The sequence below is a fragment of the Dipodomys merriami genome, unplaced genomic scaffold (assembly GCF_024711535.1).
Source record: "Dipodomys merriami isolate MVZ:Mamm:240054 unplaced genomic scaffold, mDipMer1.0.p SCAF_163, whole genome shotgun sequence".
NCBI lineage: Eukaryota > Metazoa > Chordata > Mammalia > Rodentia > Heteromyidae > Dipodomys > Dipodomys merriami.
Window position 1 is genome coordinate 412,094 of NW_027202971.1, and position 25,946 is coordinate 438,039.

Genomic DNA, 25,946 nt, shown 5'->3' on the forward strand with positions numbered 1-25,946 from the left:
AGCACTCACTGGGCTGGAAGCTCTCAGGCAATTATGGGCACCTGCTCTGCGCAGGCCTGTGTGTGTGTAAAAGGCATTACAAAGACTGAGTTGCTGGGGCTGGGAAGGAGGCTCAGTGGTAGAGCGCTTGCCTTGCATGCCAGAGGCCCTGGGTTCGATTCCTCAGCACCACATAAGCAGAAAGAAAAAAGCCGGAAGTGGCGCTGCGGCTCAAGTGGTACAGCACTAGCCTTGAGCTGAAGAGCTGAGGGACAGCGCCCAGGCCCAGACAGAGTTCAGGCCCCACGGACCGGACCCAAAAAAAAAAAAAAAGACTGAGTTGCTCTGTTGCCTGGCTCTCAAGTCTGTGGTGGAGGCACAGCTGCGGGCTGAACCTGGGGTCTGGGTCTCCTCAGGTAGAGAACACGAAGGCTCGAGTCAGAGGCCTTGGTCCCTGCTGTCCTTGCTGGGGCTTCTGGCCTGAGTGGGGTCTAGACTACATGCTATCAGACACAGCCAGGTTGGGGACCTCTAGGCATTGGACTGCAAGCACAGGTGGTCCCAGGATGGGGACACAGGTTTTGGGGTCACCTTTCAGGAAAGAAATGGGGGTTGAGAATCTCAGGCAGACATCCAGTGCAGGCGGCCTGAGGTGAGCTCACCTGTATCGTGGATGAACCTCTCGATCTTGGACTGCATGCCCCAGTAGCGGAACTCCACCTTGCAGAGCTTGTAGGCACACATGATGGGGAGGAGGCGCCTCTTGTACTCCTCAATCCAATTGTCCGACAGCGGGCCCCGATGGGTCTTGACTGACTGGAACAGCTTAGGATCTTCCTCAGTCTTATACTCGTTGGGGGGAACAGGGTCCTTGACGATGTCGATGAAGTCTGTGGGGACAACCCTGCAAGTGGGCATATCTGCCTGACCTTCACCCTGTACCCCCTAGGACTCTGTCTGCCCCGAAGGCTGGTTCTGCCATGTGGAAGGACAGTGAGGCTTCCCGGCCATCTTTCTGGAAGTCAGGTCAGGGAAACCCAGAGTCTGTGTGCACCCTGACATCATGCAGAGCAGGGAGGTGAGGCAGTGAGCTAGGGTGCATCAGAGGGCGAGCTTTCCTGGAGAATGATGGGGCAGAGACGGGTGAGGAGGCTAGCACGGGGGTGTTTTGGCTACAAGAGTGGGTGTGCGAGGCCAAGTGTCCCAGTAGCACTGATGGGGTCTTGGGAAAGGCCAGGATGCGTGTATGGGGGAGGGAGGACAGTTCTCCCAGGAGTGATGGGATACAGCTAGAAATGCTGGCCAGGTACCCAACCACCCTGAGCCAGGTCAGCCCTGTTACATATAGGGCTTTTAAGCTGGCTGGAAGGGACCCAGCCTGGCTGACTAATTACAAAACCCATCTGGGAAGACGGGACTGCAGAACTGCATTTGGCCCACAGATGTGTTTTGTTTGATCAGCCTAAGTCTATTTAGCAATTTTTCATTAGTGGCCAATGTTTCAGAACTGGAAGATTTCGCATGAAAATCCTGATCTTTGGCCTCTTTTAAAAAAGATTCAACAAATGGGGCCTGCTTTGTGCAAAGTGACAGCGGCTGAAGGAGAAGAGAGGCCACATGCTGCAAGGGGACATGGGCCCTGTTATGTGCCACACCCCCTGGCCCACGTGGCTGTCAGCCTGAGATGGCTCTCGAAGACTACACTGCCCTGAGTGCACATGTGCACTGGTGGCATACAGGGAAGGGCTCTGAGTGTGAGAGGCCTTTAGACATGGAGTTCACGTCAGGATCCCAGAGGTCTCTCCTGCCTCACTCTCAGGCTCTGACACTTACTGCTCCTAGGAGGGTAGGGCTGAGGGGCCCTGCAGGGCTGGTCCTCCTGCTCACCTGTTATCAGCTGGTTCTTCTCCACAGGGGACAGGCTGAACACATCAGGATTTTCCCCAGCATCAGTCTTATAATAAGTCTCAATGTCGATGGAGAACTTCTCCACGAAGGGGCAGGTGAACCTGAGGGGAAGCACAGTGTCCACTGGGACAGTGCAGGGAGGGGCTGAGGCTGCCTTTTGGAGTAGGAATAAGGTGGGAAAGGAAGGAGGGTGTGGTTGTCTGAGATGCAACAGCTCCATCCATGCCCTGGACCTTCACCTTGTCCCAAGAACAGCCCTGGGAGAGGGATGGGTTTAAGAAGAGGGGCTTGGGGGCTGGGATGTAGCTCAGTGGCAAGCGCTTGCCTAGCAAGTGCAACGTCCTGGGTTCGATCCCCAGTACCAAAAAAGAAAAGAAAAAAAAATACAGTTAAAAAAAAACCCCAAACAAAGCCGGGCGCTGGTGGCTCACGCCTGTAATCCTAGCTACTCAGGAGGCTGAGATCTGAGGATCGCGGTTCAAAGCCAGCCCAGGCAGGAGAGACCGTGAGACTCCTATCTCCAATAAACCACCAGAAAACTGGAAGTGGCGCTGTAGCTCAAGTGGTAGAGCGCTCGCCTTGAGCTGAAGAGCTGAGGGACAGCGCCCAGGCCCAGAGTTCAGGCCCCACGACCAACAACAACAAAAAAAAAAAAACAAAGAAGAGGGGGTTGACCAAGTACCAGTGGCTCACACCTGTAATCCTAGCTACTCTGGAAGTTAAGATCTGAGGGTCACGGTTTGAAGCCAGCCCAGTTAGGCAAGTCTTATCTTCAATGAATCACAGAAAAAGCCAGAAGTGGCTCAAGTGAAAGAGTGCCAGTCTTGAGCAAAATGAGCTCAGGGAAAGCTCCCAGGCCCAGAGTTCAAGCCCTAGGACAGGCGAAAAAAGAAGAAAGAAGGAAGAAGGAAGAAGAGAAGGTTGGGGGGGGGGGAAAGGGGGAGGGGGCAGCAGGGAGAGCTGCTTCTAGAAGGCTTGTATCTGGTGTCCAGGTGCTCATGGTATGGTATTAGGCAAGCACAGTATGGCAGCTGGCATTCTGCAGGGTGGAGGGGTCTGGGCCCAGCCACCTTTCTGGGGTAACAGCTCCTCTCTGGGCTAGAGTAGAGCTCCCGAGGTTCAGCACTTCCTGTGTCTGAGGAAAGCAGGTACCCTGGGAGGCTGTTGGGGAACATTCTACACAAGAGGGTGGCTGGTGGGAGGAGCAGCACTCAGCTACGCACTTGGCACAAAGTGAAGACCCCCTTTGGAGGAGTCCCAGGGAAAGCCCTGCCCAGCACGTGACACAGTAAACACTGTCACAGGAACTGAAGATCTCGGAGCCATCGATGTGGTCTATTCTCAGTTCACATTTCTTTCATCAGGCTGGCTATCGGGCTTCTTGGGAGAACTTAGGAGTGAGCTGGCATTCTCTGGATTTTCCAGATGGCAATGGAGTGTCCAGTATCCCCCACTCAACTCCTGCCCTTGTGGCCTCCACCCCTGGGCAGTCTGGGAAGCATCCAGAGTACATAGGTTTTTCTGTGTATGGTTGCCCTGGGGAAACTTTCAGGCACCTATCTGGGACAGAGCCCTAGGGGTGCACTGATTAAGCCTACCTGAAGGTTCCAGCCCATGAAGTTCCTCCCCCGGCCCCCAAGTGGCATGTGGAAGAGAGGGCAGAGGCAGCGGCACCTGGTTCTGGTGTAAGGGTAGGCGTTCCAGGATTCCTCCACCACTCGCAGGGCCGCCTTGGGCAAGATGGAGCGGAACCAACTGGGGATGTGCATGCCCACGTGGTACACCTTGTGTGTGTACTGCCCAGAGCCGCCAGGACCATCTGTGTAGGGTCGGTTTTCCAGGATCTCCACACCGCTGCCTTCGCCATGGGTCTCATTTCGGCTCTTCTTCTGTGGGGACAAAGCAATGTCATGTGTGGTCAGGGGACTCTGTAGAATGGGCTGGGGGGTGGGGGGGAAACCAAGCCCAGGTGTGGGATGGGCAGTGGCTCTGGCCATGAAGCTGCCTCCTCCTGTGCCACTGCAGAAGCCTCCCCTCAGTTCTAGACCTCGACTCCACGGGCTCCAAGGCTCTCCAAGGGCATTCTCTAAGCCCCAGGACACACTGACTCCTGACTGCTCACAAGATGAGGAACAAGATGAGGATGCCAACTTGCTTGCTCCTGTCAGTTCAGGATGGGAGAGGCTAGCTACAGTAATTAGGCAAATGAAAGAAGCAATATGAGGCATCAAATGAGAAAGGAAAAAGTGAAATAATCTTAGTTTACTGATGACATAATCTAAATTTATATTAAAAACTCAAAGGAATAGTCTCCAAGTAAATGAGCTTAGAGAAGTTGCAGGATACAAAATCAACACAAACAGGAAACGAAGAAGGCAGTTGTAGTAACAATAGCAGCTGAAAGAGCACATACTTGCGAATAAATTTAACCAGAGGTGAAAACTTGTGCATTGAACCCCTAAACTGTTGCCTGTTTCTCTGCCCTGCTCAATTTCCTGGTCCTAGATCAGTCACTGATGCTGTTGGCTGGGTACCGACCACATGCCCTGCTGCTCTTCCCCAACCCCTCCAAGGGTCTCCCTCCATAGCCCTACTGGACAAACTGGCTGCCAAGTGTGACTCAGCCTCACAGATGAGCTGTACCTTCTCCTGACCATAACCCTGACATCTCCTTTACAGCTGATGGAGGCAGCCAGCTCACAGCAAGAAGCAGGCTTCCTGTTCCCTGGACGGAGGAGACATCTATCAGAGAGCCAGGGTGTCCTGGGCTCAGAGTATGACTTGGGAGAATGAGGGCTGTGACCTTATGCTGGGCTGGGTCACTGAAGCGGCCCCTCTGAGTGTGTGTGTGTATGTGTGTGTGTGTGTGTGTGTGTGTGTGTGTGTGAGAGAGAGAGAGAGAGAGAGAGAGAGAGAGAGAGAGAGAGAATGGGAGTGCACAAGTGCTTACTCAGGGTTCTTCAAAGTGAGTGTATGGAAGCTGTCTCTTTTTTTTTAAATGTGAAAATACTGTACAGAGGGTGCACGGGCAAGGTACTGAGTACATTTCTTATCAAGCATTGTTGCCTCCCCCTTTGTTACCCTTTCCCATCTCCCCGCCCCCCTCCACCCCCAAGCTGTCTTGGAGAAGACTCCAGAGGCAAAGACTCAATACGATATATAAGCACAATGCCATGGACAGGAAGCAAGTGAAGGCCAGCACAGTAGGGAAAGCAGCAGGGATTTTGGTAGGACCCCCAACAGCACAGAGGGCCACAAAGTCCCCTAAGGTCATGATGAATTAAATTTAAAACCCTCAGAAGAAAACACAGCATATACATCTTTAAGACTTTGGATGAGACCACGGTTTTGGACCCATGAAACCAAAATTACAAGCAACAAAACAAAATCAGATAAACTTGACTTCATTGAAATTAACTCCTGTGTTTTAAAACACCTTGAAAAGAAGCTAAAAGGAAGCCACCCCTGTAGTTCTAGCTACTCTGGAGGCTGAGATCTAAAGACAGTGCTTCGAAGCCAGCCAGGGCAAGAAAGGCTGTGAGACTTGTATTTCACTCTTATCTAAGTATCCCCAAATAATCTGGAAGCGCAGCTGTGGCTTAAGCGGTAGAGCACTAATGTTGAGCAAAAAAGCTAAGGGACAATACCCAGGCTCTGGGTTGAAGCCCCAGTACCACAAAAAAAGGGGGGGGTCAAATGTGGATCACCTGGATCACTTAAGTGTCTCTGGCCCCACTGTCCTGCCCACTGTCCAGAGGTCAGCTTTCTGCTTATTCAAAGACCTTATGTTTGAGGTGCTGGTGACTTTAAACCCAGCATCTGTTTCTATGGCAACATGACGGCATAGCCAAGGCCATCTTCGGTCAGCTCTTGAACAGCAGCTGTGTCTGTGCACAGATGTGAGTGCGCACACAGCGGCTCTTAGTATACAACCTCCGCAGGGCATAAGGACGTGCTCCAGTACCAGGACCCAGAATGACTGGACCTCTTTGGATAAAATGAGGGGGAAAAAAAGGCCTTGGTGGAGGCCAGAGATGTGGTTAGACATCTGTGTATATCCCATGCCCCCAAGCTCCTGGACTGTGGACCAGATTCACAGCACAAGCAGATCCTGAGTCAGGGATCTATCTACATTCCTGCTTCTCACACTGGCTTCCTGCCATAGCTATGCATGGTCTTATTTATTTATTTATTTATTTATTGCCAGTCCTGGGTCTTGAACTCAGGGCCTGGGCACTGTCCCTGAGCTTCTTTTTTTTTGGGGGGGGGCGGGGGGTCCCGTTGTGGGGCCTGAACTCTGGGCCTGGGCGCTGTTCCTCAGCTCTTCAGCTCAAGGCTAGCGCTCTATCATTTGAGCCACAGCACCACTTCCGGCTTTTTTCTTTTTGCTTATGTGGTGCTGAGGAATCGAACCCAGGGCCTCTGGCATGCAAGGCAAGCACTCTACCACTGAGCCACCTTCCCAGCCCTCCATGAGCTTCTTTTGCTCAAGGTTAGCACTCTACCACTTGAGCCACAGTGCCACTTCTGGCATTTTCTATTTATGTGGTACTGAAGAATCGAACCCAGGGTTTCATGCATGCTAGGCAAGCACTCTACAACTAAGCCACAATCCCAGCCTGCATGGTCTTCTTTACTTCCTGTGTTACCCCCAGAGCAATGTCAGGACCACAGACCTCAATCTGCAGATGATAGAGTCTAGGATAGACAGTGGTGACTTGTCCCTAGTTGCATGACTTTATACAGCAGAGCAAGACTCTAAGTCTGTTTGACTCCAGGACCTGCTCAGACTACACAGCCTTAACTGTCTCAAGGAAAATTCACCAGCCCACAGCAGATGTTTTTAGTAAGCATATGTTGCTATAATAAATGGATTCTATCCTTGGACTCTGGTGGCTCATGCCTGTAATCCTAGCTATTCAGGAAGCAGAGATCTGAGAATCACTGTTCCAACCCAGCCTGGGCAGAAAAATCTGTGAAACTCTTTTTTTTTTTTTTTTGGGTCTGGTCGTGGGGCTTGAACTCTGGGCCTGGGCACTGTCCCTCAGCTCTTCAGCTCAAGGCTAGCGCTCTACCACTTGAGTCACAGCGCCACTTCCAGCTTTTTTCTTTTTTTTGCTTATGTGGTGCTGAGGAATCGAACCCAGGGCCTCGAGCATGCAAGGCAAGCGCTCTACCACTGAGCCACCTTCCCAGCCCATCTGTGAAACTCTTATCTCCAATTGACCACCAGAAAATCAGAAGTGGAGCTGTGGCTCAAAGTCATAGGCAGAGCAGTAGTCTTGAGCAAAAAGAGCTCAGGGACAGTGCCCAGGCCCTGAGTTCAAGCCCCACAACAGACAAAAGAAAAAGAAAGAAATGAATACTAAACCAATTTTGTGGCCAACTCCTTCTCAGCCCGGAAAAGGATCTTCAGTTAAAATGAGGATAGCTGCTAATCTATACAACCCCCTTGATCGATATCCACCTAGAGCCTCAGCATGAGACCTTGTTTGGAAGGAGCGTCCTTGTAGATTTAGGCAAGTAAGCTGCCAAAGCAGCTGGGAGAGATGGAAGGAGCTCTCTACCCTAACAGCCTGCCTCTGAATTGTAAGAAAACAAACCCCGGTTGCTTTGGGGTGGGGTGAGGACCTACAAGTCTCTGAGAGTGGAAGATATGGAGGACTGGAAAAAGGGCAAGGCAAGGGAATGCCCTTCCACTCTGGCATCATGGGGCGGGGTTGGGGGGGGCAGAAACACAAAAGTTGCCACTCACTCAGGCAGGCCAGGCCTCGCTGTCTCCAGGTGCCTCCTGGAAAGGTCAGCCTATCACCAAGCCCCTCTCGCCAAGAGCTCTAGCCAGGCCCCTTCCTTGCCTCTTTAGCTCCTGGTAGCTCCCAGGAATCCGGTTTCTCTGGGTGATGACAGTCTTCCTCCTATCTCTGCCTCTGGTCTTCCCTGGGTTCCTTTTTGCCCTTCTTATGGGAACAGCTGTTATTTTAGGGCCCATCCTAAGCTCAAAATGATCTCTCAAATTCCTTAACTAATAACTCTGTCCAGCCTGGTGTACACCTGTAATGGCAGCACTCCGGGGGGCAGATGCTGTGAATGTGTGAATCTAAGGCCAGCCTGGGCTACATAACATGCCCAGGCCAGGCTGAGCTATGAGACTAAAGAAAACGAAGTAGATACACAAAGACCTTACTTCCAAGCAAACCATGTTCCCAGCCACATATGGATGTGGATTGTTAGTAGGGCGTTAGTCAACCAGCCAAGCGAGCATCCACCATGGCCCAGGACTAAGCTTTCGCTGCAGCTTGTCACCTAATGGGAGCCTCATCTGCTTCAGCATCATGCTGCACAGCCACACCTGCAGCTGCAGGACATTTCCTGACTCTCAGTTAATCACAGCACTCCAGCTGGCTGTCCACAAGGGGGACTCAAGCTGTGTGTGCATGTGGGGATGGGTGTGAGTGTGGGGGAGGAGTAGGCTTGTGTAAGGAAAAACGAGGGCAGAGGGTTTCCTGCTCCAGTCCTTAAAGCTGTGACTTCAGAGAAGGTAAGAGACTCTCAAGCGTGCCCCACGTGTGGAAAGGGCCAGCCATGTCTCCAGGCAAGGAGTGGCCTCAGCGGGTCAGCTGTGCATCTCTGATAAGATCCCTGATGTCTCCGGGCGCTGGTGGTCACGCCTGTAATCCTAGCTACTCAGGAGGCTGAGATCTGAGGATCGCGGTTCAAAGCCAGCCCGGGCAGGAAAGTTTGTGAGACTCTATCTCTAATGAACCACCAGAAAACGGGGAAGTGGCGCTGTGGCTCAAGTGGTAAAGCACTAGTCTTGAGCTGAAGAGCGGAGGGACAGCGCCCAGGCCCAGAGTTCAAGCCCCACAACCGACAAAAAAAAAGAAAAAAAAAAAAGATCCCTGACACCTGAGCTTCCTTATCTGTAAGGGGCTGGAAGGAACAGCACCCAACACCCACTGTGCGGGTATCACGGGGACTAACGCAGCCAATGTCCTTCAGGCTCAGGGCACTGTGCTTCTGTCACCAACCCAGCCACTCATAGAGAATCCAGTGGTGGCTCAGTGGCGTGGGCACCACAGCTGGTAACAGCAGAGCTAGAAGGCCCTGGTCTGTGCGACCCACGTGGCACTCTGGAGCCTCTGCCCAGGAGATACTTGGTAAAGATTCAACCACTGCCACTACATCTCTGGGACAATCCTCGGGAGCAGGCTGACCCCAGGGTCCCCAAGGATATCATAAGATGGGGGTGGGGAAGGAGCCTGCCATAGCTCAGTCAGGCCATGGCGCAGGAAGCGGTGCCTCCTATCAACTGATGGTGACCTGGGTGGGTAGACAGGCCACTGTCCTGGGGCTGCTGAGGAGGAAAGGGGGCAAACACTGAGAAACCCTGCAGGGAGCAGCCCTCTGAGCTGTCCAGGGTCCTGAGTAAGCACCTCGAGCCCCTCTTGGCAAAGTGTTGCCAAGCACCTCACAGGGGCTGGTGTGTTCCAAACACGCTCCCAGCCTTCACTCCCTCTGGGCATGCTAGCACTTGGCATGAAACACGGTTCCTGGTGAAACCTGGCTAGTGTGTGCACACATGCTTGCTCACCAGAAGTACAAAGGCCTGAAAGCTCAGAGCAGCAGAGGACTCTAGCCAACACTAAGAGTTCACTCTGGCTCAGTTCATGTGAAAGGGACGCCCAGTGTTTGATGCTCATGATCTGAGAGGTGGGAGACATTTACATCTACCAAAATCCTGGTTCAGGGCTGGGAAGGTGGCTCAGTGGTAGAGTGCTTGCCTTGCATGCCTGAGGCCCTGGGTTCGATTCCTCAGCACCACATAAACAGAAAAAGCTGGAAGTGGCGCTGTGGCTCAAGCGGTAGAGCGCTCGCCTTGAGCTGAAGAGCTGAGGGACAGCGCCCAGGCCCAGAGTTCAGGTCCACGACCGACATTAAAAAAAAAAAAAATCCTGGTTCACAGGTCAGTAGTCACCAAATGACACTGCACGTGCCGGTCCAGCAAACTGCAGGGCAGATGAAGGTGTGAGCATCGCATGAGCTGTGATGCTCACGTGATCAGTCAGCAGCTACATTCATCAGGAGAAGGACTGGAATGTGTGTGGAGGAGCCCAGAGAGGGTGGATTCTAAGCTTAAGAAAAGCCTGGGACGGGGCTGGGAAGGTGGCTCAGTGGTAGAGCACTTGCCTTGCATGCATGAGGCCCTGGGTTCGATTCCTCTGCACCACATAAGCAAAAAGAAAAAAGCCGGAAGTGGTGCTGTGGCTCAAGTGGTAGAGCGCTAGCCTTGAGCTGAAGAGCTGAGGGACAGCGCCCAGGCCCCACGACAGAGTTCAGGCCCCACGACTGGACCCCCAAAAAAAGAAAAGAAAAGAAAAGAAAAGCCTGGGACGACCCTTCCCAGAGGCTGGACGTCTGTCCTTCTGGACTCCAACAGTCCACAGTCAGACTCCTAATCAGTGTGGTGGGGCTGAGGCTGTCAGCATGGCCAGGTACGGCTCTGCCTGCTCTGATCAGAGGCTCATTGCTGGGATGGGAATTGAGAAGCCACGGGACAAATGACAGCTTTTCAGATGAGTCTGGTTCTTGAACAGGCTGAGCTATTTCCAGAGTGCTCAGAGCTAGGGCCTGATTTAAACCTCTTCCTCTCCCTACTCTCTAGAAATAATTAGGGGGTAAGTGGTTCAAGAGGAAATTGAGTGGCGCTTCTGAAGCAGCTGAAAGCAAACAGCCCCTCAGAGAGGCCGAGGGCGCCTCCTGTTCTCTTCCCAGCTGAGTGTCCCATGACGGGAGCCTGGCTAAACCCTGGCAGCGCCTTCAAGCCCCTCCCAGACGGTGGCTGGGCCTCCACCATCTGCTGGGGGCTCACAACACCTCCCTGATCTGGGCTGGGGCTATGAACCCACAAGAAGAATCCAGCTGCCAGCTGTGGCTCCCTGTCCCCCATCGTGAGCCAAGGGTCCAGTGTGAGGCCATAACCGAGGGCAGTGAAGCCAGAAGCTGACCCAGATGCCCAGAAGAGCCATGTTCAAAATCAGTGTGGCCCTCAGCGTGAAGGAAAGCCACCAGGCTGGGCAGAAAGTGCAGAGTGAGGGCCTGGGCTCAGCAGTGAAGCCCATGCTCTAGGCTGGCCAGCACTGAGGGAGCCTAGCAATGTCCTCAGGAGAGGGTGATGGTCTCTGGCTCCTCAGAGAGCCCAGCACCCTCAGACTCAGGTGCAACAGTAAATGAGCCACACTCCACACTGCCGTGACTGTGTAAGCCCAGGTCGTGTGCTCCTGTGAAGTCATAACTCCTCCGCATCACACTTCCCTGTCCATTAACTGTGGCACAAGGGGCCGATGCTGGGTCTGCTCCAGCTTCCCACACTGATGGTTGGTAGAGATGGGAGCTCAGAGGTCATCAAGCTCAGACGGGTCACGGGTGGCATGATGAGGTTAGTGTACATATAAGAAAAGACAGCAGCATTCCCCCATCCCTCACACCGCACGAGGGCACAGGGAAGAGCTGGACATATGAAGCCAGGAAGACAGACCTCACCAGGAACCAGAGGTGCCTGTGCACCCGGCCTGCCGCAGCGCCCCGGACTCACCTGTATCATGTAGAGCTGGGCGATGCGGTACTCCTCCACAGTCATTGGCAGAGGAATCCGGTATTCCTTTATAATCATCTTGGAGTCCACGCCTTCCCGGCGATGGGGAACTGCGCTTGTGTGGGGACTTCTAGGCAAGGTTCCTTAAATAACCATGATAGGATTCACCAAGGACCCCTGAGAGGGGGGGAGGGAGAGAAGGAGAGAAGGAGAGAGGGAAAGAGGGAGAGAGGGAGAGAGAGAGAGCACAGTCACATTCTGCGAAGGCTGGCTGGTGCTTACATAGCAGGGAAAAGCTCCGGTCTAGACCCGAGGCTAGAATTCTGGTTCTGAACAGTGTGACCTGCAGCAAATTCCTCACTTCTCTGGCCTCAGCTGTTTCCTTGTTTGCTAAGCAATCGTGAGGGGCTGCGGGCAGGAGCGAGAGCTCTCCAATCACCACAGCCTCAGGAAAGTGAAGGGTGGGCAGCCTGCTCCGCACCTTGGAGGAGGGGCACTGTGCTTTTTGCCTTACAATCCCAGCTAGCCACAGCCTCAGTTCCCCTGTGGCGCACGTCCCAGTGGCTGGTCATGAGGAAGAAGGCAGGACAAATGAAACGAACAGAGGCAAGGAATACAATCTCGGCATGGAGCCGGACTGCTGAGGCAACCAGCCCTGTCACACGTGATGTACGCAGCATCGCCACACACTGGCGCAGGACAAGCTCAAGCTTGGTTCCAGTTCTACCCAACCACACACAGCTCCGTTTCCAATGACAACACTGCGCTAGGTCTTAGAGGTAGAAGAGATTAAATCAGATAAGCCAGCAGAGTGCTCAGACCAACTCATTTTTTTTTTCCTCTTTCAAGACAGGGTCCCACCTGGGCATTGGTGGCTCATACCTATAATCCTAGCTACTTAGGAGGCTGAGATCTGAGGATTGCTGTTCAAAGCCAGCCCAGGAAGGAAAGCCTGTGAGAACTCTTATCCTCAACTAGCAAAAAGCCAGAAGTGGAGCAGCAGCTCCAGTGGTAGAGTGTTGGCTTTGAGTGAAAAAGCCAAACAGGAATTCAAGACCCTATACCATCTCCCCCCAAAAACCAAACAAACCAGGGTCTATGTAGTGCACACTGTCCTGAAACTCACTATCTTGCTGCCTGTCTCGGGGCTGCTGGGATTATAGGCCTTCATTATCACGCCGGGCACAACTTCTTTTTAAGATGACTAAGACTATACTTGATACTTGAAGGTTAGCACTTAATGCAATCAACTTTAAAAGATAACCACACTTGCTCAGTGCTTGATCCCCCCTCCACCAGACGCTGCTGCCTGTATGATCCATGTCCTGATGGCCGAGGCTTTGTGCAAGTACTGCTGGGTCGCCTGAAGCTTCCATGCTATTCCAGGCATCTGAGGCCAGGAGGGCAGAGCTAGGGTGTACTTTAGAAAGCCTGCTATAGGGAGGCTAAGGAGGCCCTGATCTCCACAGGGCAGGTAAACCTCAGCTGGCACTAAAGCATTAGTGGCTCTCTAATAACATCGAGTAGCGCATTTACCAGAACTCTCCTGGATGGACGCGTGGGGAGGGGATATGTCACAGAAACATGATAGCCATCACAACCCACGCCTGGCTGCCTGACGTGAGGTACACACAGCTTATCTCTGGCTCTGGCTTACGCGGAATTCGCTTCCTCCTGGGCCTGGAGCGCAGAGGTCTTCCTGAGCGGGCTTCAAAGGGAAGGGCAGAGCCAAACCACGGCCTGGAGCTGGCCAGTTGGGAAAGATTTAGTGAAGATATTTAGGGTTTGGCTCCGGGACCCCAGGAGCTGGCAGGGAGGAGTTGCTTCTGGAGACACCCTGACTAGGAGGAAGGAAGGGAAGGGGGAAGAGTTTTTTCAGGATTAGCTCAAGTTTGACGTCAGGGACGGGGCTTAGAATGGAAGGCATCCACAGGCAGTTCAGCTGCACTCTACTCAGTATGGAAGCTGCCCGAAGCCAGGCCAGCAGACACCTAATTTGGCAGACTCGGGAAGGGTAGTATGAGAAAGAAGGGATCCCTGGGATGCAGTGACTCATGCACACTAGAACCTTCCTGCTGGTTAGGAAGGCCCCTCCTTGGCCCTCTGCTCCCCAGGCTGGGAGCCAGGAGGGTATGGAAGGCAGCCCTATGGCTGCCCCCAATCCCTCTGCGTGTAGGGATGAAGGAGGTGAGAGGCCACCTGCAGGGCAGAGGAGAGAGCAGCCCTAGGCCTGGGCTGCTCTGGATGCGCCCGGATGGTCAGCACTGACCAGCAGTCTCTAGGAAGGAGAGGCCGCATCCTGCCCAGTCCTCCAGCCCTACCCCAAGGCAGCTCCACCTTCACCTCACAGACTCTGGGCGCCCAAACGAAGACTAGCACCAACAACCTTCACCTTATGAAGGCGGAGACTGAGGCTGGGATTCTCTCTTCCAGCTCTCCTGCTTTCCTAGGCAGGGCAGGAAAAAGAAGGTACTGAGCAGAGGACAGAGCCCTTGTCTTTCCATGTCTGCCAGGGCCTTGGAGCAGGCCCTGGATGGTAAAGAGGTGGGCTCAGCGAGACCCAAAGACCTGCGTACTGCTGTGGTCACTGGAAGTCTCAGAAGGCTGTAAATCTCCGCACTGTGGGGCTGGAGTGACAAGCCAGGGTGACTGCCAAGTCACTGCAGGACTTGCCACCAGACCCCACGGCCTGGCAGCCGCCTAGGGGTACGGCAGGGGTGTGGGACTCTGTGGGGAATTTCACATGTGATCCCTCACCCCAAGTCAGCACTGGAGAAGGCGGCGCCCTGCCCAAGGACAGCCGCACATCAGGGATGCTGGTTTATGACTCCTCCCCGGCCTGGCTGCCAGCACCTCGACCTTGACTGAGGACAAGGGCAGGAAAAGCCTGTGTGAGGACGTGACACTGACCGAAACCCACGTCATGGGGCAGGGCCTTGCTGGAACTACCTCCATCCAGTCTGCTGGAGACCACCAGTCAGTCTGAACTGCATGCCCATAGCAAATGCTCACTGGACACCTGCTAGGAGCCAGATGGGAGCTGAGGGTACTGGGAACCGAGGCTGAGTCCTGGGGGAGGGGATTATGGTACTGACAAGTCATTAAAGCCTGACAGAAAATAATATTCAGTCTTAAGAAGGAAGTATTGATACATGCAACCACATGGATGAGCCCTGAAGGTACTAAGCTAAGTGAAAAATACTAGTTCAAACCAGGTATGGCGGTGTATGCCTGTAATCCCAGCACTGGGGATGCTGAAGCCGGGAGAGTTCAAGGCCTGCCCGGAATACACAGTGAGAAACAACAACACAACAAAAAAGAAAAAAAACAAAAACCCACCAGTCCCCAAAGGTCATGTACGGTTGATTCCATTGCCCAGGGCATCGGAATAGTCCAGCGCACAGACACAGGAAGCAGGAGGAGGGGTGAGGAGCACTCGTTTTATGGGACAAAGCTTCATTCTGGAGGTAAATGGTGCTCAGGCTGCACAGCAGGGTTTATGTTCTTAATGCCACAGAACCACTCACAAAAAAATATACTCAACAAGGTAAATTATAGGTTAGTAGGTTATGTAGAGTTTGCCACAATTGGAAGACAAAAATTTGGGCAGGGCCAGAGCTGCTGGAGATTCCTGGCTCTTCTCTGCTCCCCCTTCCCTCCTCCCCAGCCGCAGGCCGTGGGCTGTGTACAGGGCTCTGTACTGGTGGCACTGGGACACGTCTGCGGGACTGCCTGTGGCCCCAGGCCCCAGCCCAGACCCTTTCCTCCACCACTGCACTCCAGCTGCCCAGACCCCCTTTCCTCCACCACTGCACTCTGGCTAGATAGGGCTGTTTCTCAGTTAAAGCAAAGATCCAGGGCAGCTCAGGGCTAACAACTGTCCTCAAGGCTCAACTCAAGGGAGAAGGGCTGGATCCGGGGACTACGCAGTCCCTAGGGACAACAAAAGGTCCAGCCGTTATCCCCAGGGAACGCACGACAGGGGCACTCACAGTGTTTGAGCAACTTAACTCCAGTCTCTTGCTCTGAGCGCTGCGGCCTTTACTACCAAGGCCTCCCTGGGCTGCTAGGAACACAACATGCCTGGACAACTTCCCAGGTGACTGGCTCTACTTTATAGAGCTATTAACTTCCTTTCACTGTCCCATAAAAACTTCCAGCGGAGGATGGAGGCCATCCCTCTCCAGGGAGGGAAGGAGGGAAGAAAGAGCACATAAATGAAGAAACCACTGGTCAGCCCTGGAAAGCTCTAGGGCATCAGAACTAGCTGGGTGGCCTAGTTCAGCAGCTGTGTACCGCTCAACTCCAAGTGGTGCCGTTCTCAGACTGCAGTGCAAATGGTTCTCTCTTGAGTTACACAGTGCAGGGAAGGGGCTCTGTCTGGGACAGTCTTCAACAGTCTCAAAGCTCGAGCTGGAGGATTGCTCCGTTTTCAGGAACTGCTCGTCCATAATCCTCAGGCAGGAGGAGTGAAGGCAAGGGATTGCCATCACTTCTTGAGTCAAGCGTGGGCTGGGCTAGAACTTACACTAAGCACAGCACCCAAGAGCACTATGAGCCATCTTCAAGAGCTCACTCCCACATGCAGACCCTGGCTTGGTTTTCTGCTCTTTCTTGACCTCTTCATGAGATGAATGCTAGACTTTCTCTTCCCTGTATGGCGGATGGCTTCTTTTCTCTCTAGTTTTGTATTTGGCTTTCACATACGAATCCTTTCTTCAGCCATGACTGGTCTCCTATTACAAAGTTCTGTTTGGTTCTTTTTCTTTTCTTTTTTCTTGTCCATCACAGGGCTTGAACTCAGGGCTGGGCGCTGTCCCTGAGCTTTTTCGCTCAAAGCTAGTGCTCTACCACCTTGAACCACAGCACCACTGCTGATTTTCAGGTGGTTAATTGGAGATAAGAGTCTCATGGACTTTCCTGCCCTGGCTGGCTTTGAACGGTGAACCTCAGATTTCAGTCTCCTGAGGATCTAGGATGACAGGCCTGAGCCAGCACCTGGCCTGTTTGGTTCCTTTCCAAATCTGCTTCATCATTCTCTAGGGCTTTTTGTTCCCTGCACTGAGTTTGGCTTTGCCTTTTGTTGATATAAGTGCACCACGGCTTTAATACTGCAGCATCTGAAGTTATCCCTTGGAGTTTGGAGTTGTTTTTTTTTTTAAGTTTTGCGGTGCTGAGATTGACCCCAAAGTCTCGTGTATGCTCGGCAAGCATTCTTCCATTGAGCTACCCCTCAGTCTACAAGTGCTCATTCTCAGTGGAAGTTATTTGTAGACATTCTTGAACCCTTGAGACAAAAGTCTGTTCTTTTAGAGATAACTTTGTGTTGTCCAATGCCTGGGTTACAGTCTGTGTGAGATGACTAAATTCTAAGCTAGAATTTTCTCTTTCTTTCTTTCGTTAGTTGTAGGGCCTGATGTCAGGGCCTGGGCTGTGGGGCTTGAACTCAGGGCCTGGGTGCGATCACTGAGCTTCCCCACTCAAGGCTAGCGCTCTACCACTTTTGAGATACAGCTCCACTTCTGGTTTTCTGGTGGTTAATTGGAGGTAAGAGTTTCACAGACTTTCCTGCCTGGGCTGGCTTCAGACTGGGATCATCAGATCTCAGCCTCCTGAGTAGCTGGGATGACAGCATGAGCCAATGGCGCCCAGCTACACAGCCTTTGTATAAGGACTGCTGCCTGGGTTTTGGCATCCTTTGCACTTGCGATCTGGCTACCACAGCCTCTGCTGGGAAGGACACCCAGGAAGAAGGGCAGCCAGGTACATCCAACTGCCTCTTCCAGAACGGGGACAAACTTAATTCTGAAGAGCTTGGCCATAAAAATAAAATTAATAAATTAGATAAAATTTATCTTCTGAACTTTCTTCCTATTCTTGATTATATATTATATATTGTATTATATTATAACTATATTATAGTCACAGATATATACATATGTATATATACACACACATATATATATATATAGATACACATTATATATATACACATATAAATATTCGGCTAAATTTAGCATTTTATTTGGGTGGTTTTGTTTTTTAAGACGTGAGACTGATCTGGAGTTTTGTTGAATTACTTGCTATCCTTCTCTGACTTCGGTAGCAGGGTTCCTTAGAAGAGGAGCTGTAACTTTTAAAAACTTTAAAAAAATTATATTTTGTGCTGGATTTGAACTCAGGCCTGGGAGCTGTCCCTTAGCTTTTTCGCTCAAGGCTGGGGCTCTACCACTTGAGCCACTGCTCCAATTCTGGCTTTTTGGTGGCTAGTTGGAGATAAGTCTCATGGACTTTGCTGAATTGCAGTCCTCAGACCTCAGCCTCCTGAGTAACTAGGATTATAGGCGTGAGCCACCTGTGCCTGGCTTCTCCTTTTTTGTTGTTGTTTTGTTGTTCTTTTTTTTTTAAATCAGACTTCCAAAGACTAAGACTTTGCTAGTTTTTTTCAAATCACCAGTTTTTAGAAGTAGTGAGTCTTGTGACTTCATTGTTAATTATTTCTCTTTCCTTTTTTTTTTTTTTTTTGTCAATCATGGGTCTTAAACTCTGGGCTTGGGTGCTGTCCCTCAACTCTTCAGCTCAAGGTAAGCGCTCTACCGCTTGAGCCATAGCACCACTTCTGGTTTTCTAGTGGTTTATTGGAGGTAAGAATCTCACAGACTTTCCTGCTGGGCTGGCTTTGAACTGTGACCCTTAGAACTCAGCCTCCTGAGTAACTAGGATTACAGGCGTGAGCCACCAGCACCTGGCTCTCTTTACCATTAATGAATGCATTCATTTTTCTAGCTTCTTGGATCAAAAAGTAAGTTCAACAACTTTGAGTTTTATTTGCTGAATTTTTTATGGCTGAATCCAGGGTGACAAAGTGCCCTTTGTGCTGGCCTGGGTGTGCCGGTCTCACAGCTGTATACACATGCTACTACTTACTGCCATTCTTTGAAACACTTCACTTGGCTGTCTGGGGTGCCTTGTGGTTTCCGTTCCGCTGCAGGCATTGCTGCTCCCACAGATACGGGCGTTAATAGTTTGTTCCACTGCACCGAGGACTCGGGAGCAGAAGAGGGGACTGTGGCGAGTCCTCAGCTCCTCGGTGCTCTCACCCCTGCTTAAACTTCGCTGGGACTTTGTTCTTTTTAAACCTGGGTGAGCTCCTCACTGGCAGGGAGGGCCAGGATGTCCTCTTCCGTGGAACCAGCGTGGGGGAGCCTGGGCTCTGGCCTTGCAGAGGCTGGAGCATTCCTGGGGTGACACTCTCAGGTACTTTTTGCACAATGAGAGAGCTCAGTGAGAGTTCTGTTACAACCACACAAACCCTCCCTCGGTGTGGGACATGTCTTTTGATCTTTGGCATGTCACCCATTCACTGAGCCAACTTTTTCCTCCTGACATACATTTTGCTCTACCACAGGGCAAAAAATGACTCAAAACTCCCGGTCCACTCTGTGGCTTTTCTCTGTGTAATATGTCTTTGAGGTCCTGTGAGATGTGGTATGATCTTGGTTGGAGTGGAAGGCAGGTGCAAGGCCAACGGAGCTCCAGTGTTCTGGACACATGCGTGGCTCTGGGGAGGTGCTCTGGGACCACCCTCAGATGAATCTTCCATCAGGAGGCAGCAAACGCCACCAGGCTCAGCAAACTGACTGTGCACATGGCACCACACAGGCTGGGTGCTAAGCAAATACAATACTTGGGACTGAAACAAAAGTGGCTGGGTGACATCTTGTTGCAGCTCTGTAGGAATAGCTCCTGTGTACACATGGTTCCACTCTGCATGCTGATTTGTAAACTAATCCCACATTAGAAGACTTGGCTGAGAAATGCCTGCTCCTGGACCTCTCTGAGGGCAGCTCGGGCCATGGGATCCTCTGTTCAACTCCCAAACCAGATCCTTTCAGCAGATCCCTAGAGTCTCCATCCTGCCAGGCTGGCTTCAGCTACCCGCCTTGTTCTCCCTAGCAGAATCACACAAGAGAACTGCAGCTCCCCTGCTATGCTAATCTGTTAGGTTAAAGACACACAGACACACAGACACACACACAGACACAGACACAGACACAGACACAGACACACACACACACACGCAAGCTGTGAGTGAAAGCAGGAAGGAAAACAGAGAAGGCAGCTAGCGAGAGTGGCACCTTTTTGCTATGTTCACACCCGGCACCTGGCCGGTTCATCTCCCTGGTGTATTTCTGTGGCGCTAACCTCACTCTGGGTCTAGCTCAATGCCTGCCCCTGAGCTGCCCCAATTCTCTGAGGTCCCTGTCCGGAGGTTATACCGGTGGCACTGGGTCACAGCTGTGGATGTGGGGAAAGGGAAAGCAGGCCACTCCTTTGTGTGACCTGGCCTCAGTTTACTGGTCAGGGGAGGACCTAACACCAAATTTAGCCAACTTCCAGGCAGTACTGGCAGGGAGCAAAGCTGGTATCTCATGGGCGTGTCATCTTTTCTACTTAGAGCTGCTTCACAGCTCTGGGCTGGATACTCACACAAAGCCCTTAACTGAGCAGGCAGGTGTGCGCACCAGGCCGGTGTACTTGCAGGCTTCCCTCGTGGGCATGGGACAGCTTTTCCACCAGGAATCCCCGCCAACTCCAGGAGGTTGAGATTGGATATACTTCCCCTGACAGACCACAGATGGAAAACAGATGAACTGCCTGGCACTCTCCTTCCAACCACATCCCTCCGGGTTGATAGCATGCACTGAGGGATGCTGGGCACTGGTAGCCTTCCCATGCTTCCACCAGACCAATGGCCACGGTAACTGTGGGGTCTAGATCTCCTGAATTAAGGGTAACTTGCTGATGAGAACTCATCTGGGTTAATAATGCCCCATTCTGAAGCTCTATACCCGTCTGAGCTGAGAACTGCCTGGGCGGCTGTGGAAGAGAGGTGAGAGAAAGCAGCATCTGCCGGTCCTGAACTATTAACCATGGAGAAGCAGGCAAAGCTTCAGGTAGGCTGAGGACCCTCTGGTGCAGAGTGGAGAGGTGACCTCCCACGGCAGCGGTGTCACTGCTCCTAGATACCACTGCGCATGTCCTGCTCCCAGAGCTTTCCATAGAAAGCCTCCATTCCTTGCCCTTTTCCTCTTCTGAACACCTGGAAACCAGAATTCCTATTCCTTCCTTCTGGGCATCACTCTCTTGAGCAGAAGGGTAAACTGAGACCAGGTGAGATGAGACAATTCAGCCAGTTGTGTGGCTATCTGGGATGAGGTCAGAATGTGCCCCAAGTCCCCTAGTGCCACTCAGGGAGATTTCAGGTCACCGTGGCTGAATCCTAGGCCTGGGTAGCACACCAGCAGGACCCCTCCAGTTTTCCCTTCGCTCTCTCCCTGTTGTCAAGGGCCTTGCCACTTCCCTCTTGGCTTTACACTGTTGGCGGCTCTGAAACCCAGAACTGTGCTCGGAAGCCCTCACAGGCACACTCGTGTCCTGTACCTCGTCCCCAGCACCCAGCATGCTGCATGGGTCCAGCGTGCCACCAGAGCTGACTACTGCCTGTGGCACGTGCCTAGGTTCACATCTGCTGGTCCTCTGTGGAGAAGGTCCACCTGCACCAACTCCCCAGGGTCCCGCAGGTCTCGGCTCACACGGAATGCTGAGTGCCCAGAACGTACCCAGCCTCCTCTGGTGCTCTGTGCTAATCCCGAAGCTAGGGCTGTGCCTGTGGGCTCATGTGTGTGTGTGTGTGTGTGTGTGTGTGTGTGTGCGCGCGCGCCTGTGTGTGTGTGTGCGTGTATGTGTGTGTGTGTGTGTGTGTGTGTGTGTGTGTGTGTGTGTGTGTGTGTGTGTTTGAGCCAAGCTTGTGGCCAGCAGGGAGGCACAGCTGGGGACAGAGGCCAGCACCCTGGCTGAGGAGAGAGTGAGACACAGTGGAGGGCATCACAGAGCAGAGAGGCCCACTCGCTCCAGATCCATGCTCAGAAAGAAGCCCGTGGCTTTTCCAGGGATAGTCTGGGAGAGGAAAGTATATCCGCTATCTTCTGCATCCACCCACCCACCCACCCCTCCCTCGCTGGCTCCCTCCCTCCAGCCCACCCTCCCCTCCAGGAAGCCAGGGAAATCTGGGACTAGAGCCCAGCACTCTCCAGAGGGGCCATTGTTAACTGATTTAAGCTCTTAGCAGCTCTGAGAAACCCAAACCCTTCAGTGGCAGCCCCTGCTGCTGGGCCTGGGGCAGGGGATCAGGCGTGTGACCAGGTGAGGCCGATTCCCTGCCCGGCCTGCAGCCAGGCTGGCCATAGCCCAGGCGACTGTCCCTAGGACTGCTCTGCAGGACAGAGGGTGCTCTGAAGAGACTTCCAGCCACCCAAGGGATGGGAATGGGCAACTATAGCTACCCCAAGGCTATCTGTGTGCCAGGACCGCACCTTTTTCTTCTCTGGTAGGAGCAGCTGAGACAGGGAGCCCAGGGAAGCAGCAAGACTGGCATGAGGAGGCCTAGGGTGGTCACAGGAGGATGAGTCTCAAAGGACACAGACAGTGTCCTGGACCCTGGCAGTGGGGAAGCCGGGCACATCTGGGCCTGCCACACTTCCCAAAACCAAGAGAGTACTTGCAGGCAGTTGGGGAGATAGCTGCCAGCAGAATCCCAGAGAATAGCCATTAGACAGGGTCTGGACACTTAGATCCTCTTTCTGTGTGCCTGTGACTTCGAAGGGTGTGGGGAGAAGACCCTAGTGCTAAAGCTGCTACATGAGCTACACTGCTAGGAACAGTCGGGTGGGAAGTGTGAGGGGTCTCCTTTCTAAAAATGTGACCCACAAGCAAGAACCAGGGGGTATAGTGGTTCCCCAGGGAATCCTTGAAGCAGTCCCAGTTGGCTCCCCTGCCCCAGGGGAAGCTGGCCTGGCCCGTGTTTTTCACTCTCTCTCTGCTCACAGCCTTCCCCCAGGCACTTGCCCCCTCTCAATCTCAATGTGCTCTGGCTGCAAATGCAGGGAGACAGGTCGCCCTGCCCCCATTTCCTCAGAGCAGGCAAGACAGAAGTGTGTGAGCCCCAGCTGGCCCTTCTCTCCTCTGAAGACTCAGAACTGGTTTACTCATCTGTAAAGGGAGCAGTAATTTGGCCAGTAAGAGGTTCGACATAAGTGGGAACATCCTATACCAGGCCTGGCAATCATGTGTTCAGTTAGCAAAAAAGCAGAGTGCTTAGCCCAGGGAGCCAGATGTGTGCAGAAATTTCAGCGTGGCAGACAGGTAATATTGCACATTTCAGCAGCATCCAAGAATCAAATACATCGAAAGTTCTGCAGTGAAGACATGAGTATAGAATACATAAAGGCTATAAATAGCTTCACTTGGACTATAAATAACCTCACCTCAGTTGAAGCAGGACTTTGCTGCCAAATGAGCTCTGACAGAGAGCTTGGTTTTCAGAGCGTGCTGGATTTTGGAATTGAGAGTAAGGAATTGTGGGTGTGCATGTCAATGTTCTCACCACATGTCGGTTCTGGTTCATCCCACAACCCACGCGGTTCAGATCCAGGTTATGTGTGTCTCACTCTTAAGACTTGCCAGGCCCTCTGACCTTGAGGGATATAGTCCAAGGACATTGGCCACATACAAAACCAAATGCGCAAATGGCAATGCCGATAAATATATTCATGACAGCAGGTATAGAAGTAAACAGGGACAGGGTACCCAGGCCAGGGATGCAACCTGGGCAGCACCCAGTTGCCTGCACCCAGACCCCTGCTCCGGCTGATTTCTGCCTTTCCACACTGGCAAGAGCTAGCGTTGGGACCAGTGCTGGGAGAGAGCTCATCCATGTGCACACACACAGCAGGGGTGAGGGAGCCACACCGGTGGGGGCTGCTTCCCAGCGGGGACTGACCTCATGGAGCTGTACTTCTTCACCAGCGAAGCCTGCACACGACAGGCTTTAACAGGGGTTTGTATAGTTGGTATCTGAGAAGTACCTACTGATCATTCTGGAAAGCTATGTCATTGTATATTATTTTTCAAGAATCAGAGGCCCAAATGGGTGGCCCCTTCATTCCAGAAAGACTTTCCCATGTGCTGGGGGCTCTCTGCCAAAGTCGGGCTCTTCATGCGCTTCTGTCCTACACCACAGTTTTCCCCTGTCTGAATGCCAGTAGAAGCTCCCGAGGCTCCTCTGAGAGGCCAGGCTCAAGATCTGCAGCAAAGAACCTGGAGCATGGCAGCCTTCTCCCGGGGAAGGGCATGCAGTCAGTGACAGAACACAGGTGATGAGCCAGCATGGGGGCTCTGGTCACAGCCCTACCCCACATTTAGTCTTAAGAAAGTTATGTCGATTGTATGAGGCTCAGTTCTATGTTTATAAAAGTAGATCTGATATCATGGATATCGCGTAGGGCAGGATTGGGGGAAATAAGAGACAGTGAAAGTAAAGCATGGAGCACACAACACCCAGGAAATGACAACGGTGCCATGATGGCGACAGTAACGGGGACAGCCCTGTCTACACAGTTCCCTGGGCCTGGACTCTCACACTCAGATGGCCAAGATCAGAAGAAACCGGTGGGAATGTAAACTAGTACGTCCACGACGGGAATCCAGGAAAAAAAAAAAAAAAAAAAAAAAAACTAACCTAAAAAGAGAGCCAGGCGCCGGTGGCTCACACCTGTCATCCTTGCTACTCAGGAGGCTGAGATCTGAGGATCGCTGTTCAAAACCAGCCCGGGCAGAACATTTGTGAGACTCTTATCTCCAATTAACCATCAAAACCCGGAAGTGGTGCTAAGGCTCAAGTGGTATGGTGCTCACCTTGAGCTGAAGAGCTCAAGGACAGCACCCAGGCCCACAGTTCAAGACCCACAACTGACAAAATAAAATAAAATAGACCTCCTTGTGAACTCCTGACCACTACTGGGCATATATCGGAAGGAGAACAACTTAATAAACCTGTATACCTATGGTGACTACAGCACTGTTCATAATAGTCCAACAATGGAACCAGCCCAACAACAGATAAACAGACAAAGATGATGTGATTTGGTGTGGCGTGGTGAGTTTGTGTGAGTACGTGTGTGTGTGTGTGCTATGAAATATCACACAATCATAAAGAAAAACAAAATAAAGGTCAGTGGCAGGAAAATAGATGCAATTAAAGAACACCATACTGAGCAAGAAGGTCAAGTTCAAAAAACAAAATTCATTGTCATTCATACGTGGAAGCTAGATCTAAAAGATATATATATTCATGGGCATGTACATTCACAAACATTTGTGTATTTGTGTGCGCTTATATTGTATATATGTATATACATATCCATATCCACTTACATATCTATATCCATATCCATATCCACACATATGGAGAATGGGTAAACACAGAACAGAATCTAAGGTACTACTTAAGGAGGAAAAAGGGAAGGGGAAAGGAAAAAGATAAAGGGTGAATAGTTTTGAATTACATTGCAACTATATATGAAAACAACACAAAGAACCTTAATGAAAGCTGTTAACAGGATGGGGTGGAGAAAAAAAAGCAGCTCTGTTGGGGGCGGTGGGTACTAGCAGGAAGAGGCTGTGCTAACAAAGAGGATGAATACTGCTGAAGTGCACTGTATGCTCATATGAAAATAGAACAATGAAACCTCTTGAAATTGAGGAAGGGGGAAAAGGGGTGGAGATTGATGCGAATATATTCTAAATGTGTGGAAATGTTACAGTGACTCCTCTCCCGTATAACTAATGTAAGCTAAGGACAAATTAGAAGGCAGTGCTCAGGTACGTTACTATCTTATCTCTGCCTCATCACCAATCTTCTCCCCCCACCGCCTCACTGGCCCTCACAGCCACCATGCCCGCCACCGCAAGCAGATGGGGCGGGGCCCTCTTCCCACTGCACAGTAGAAAACAGTGATGGAAGCCCGGTGCCAGTGGCTCACGCCTGTAATCCTAGCTACTCAGGAGGCTGAGATCTGAGGATGGCGGTTCAAAGCCAGCCCGGGCAAGGAAGTCTGTGAGACTCTTATCTCCGATGAACCAGCAGAAAACGGGAAGTGACACTATTGCTCTAGTGGTACAGCACTCGCCTTGAGTTGAAGAGTGCAAGGACAGTGCCCAGGCCCAGAGTTCAAGCCCAAGACTGCCAAAAGAAAGAAAGAAAGAAAGAAAGAAAAAAAAAGAATGAAAGGAAGAAAGAAAGAAAGAAAGAGAGAGAAAGAAAGAAAGGAAGGAAGAAAGAGAGAGAAAGGAAGGAAGGAAGGAAGGAAGGAAGAAAGAAAGAAAGAGAGAGAGAAAGAAAGAAAGGAAGGAAGAAAGAGAGAGAGAGAAAGGAAGGAAGGAAGGAAGGAAGGAAGGAAGAAAGAAAGAAAGAAAGGAAGAAAGAAAGGAAGGAAGGAAGGAAGGAAAGAAGGAAGGAAGGAAAAGAAAGAAGGAAGAAAGGAAAGAAAAGAAAAGAAAAGAAAGAAAAGAAAAGAAAGAAGAAAGGAAGGAAGAGTGATGGGAGCCTGGTCAAGGTCACTGAGCA

The 25,946-nt window shown here is 51.7% G+C and overlaps 1 protein-coding gene across 10 annotated transcripts in view; it reads right to left on the reverse strand.

Annotated features, from left to right (window-relative positions):
* Pitpnm2 (phosphatidylinositol transfer protein membrane associated 2) overlaps positions 1-25,946 on the reverse strand; it is a 115,946-nt gene that overhangs the window by 20,189 nt on the left and 69,811 nt on the right. For 9 of the 10 annotated variants that reach the window (XM_070024824.1, XM_070024822.1, XM_070024820.1 and 6 more), the window contains 4 exons: positions 11,480-11,656; positions 3,562-3,776; positions 1,867-1,988; positions 642-869 (listed from right to left, as the gene is read on the reverse strand). In XM_070024824.1, coding sequence (XP_069880925.1) covers positions 642-869; positions 1,867-1,988; positions 3,562-3,776; positions 11,480-11,557 — 643 coding nt within the window. In that variant the 5' untranslated portion in view covers positions 11,558-11,656. Of the gene's footprint in view, positions 1-641; positions 870-1,866; positions 1,989-3,561; positions 3,777-11,479; positions 11,657-19,969; positions 20,104-25,946 lie in introns of all 10 variants that reach the window. The other variant, XM_070024817.1, reaches the window with a different exon arrangement.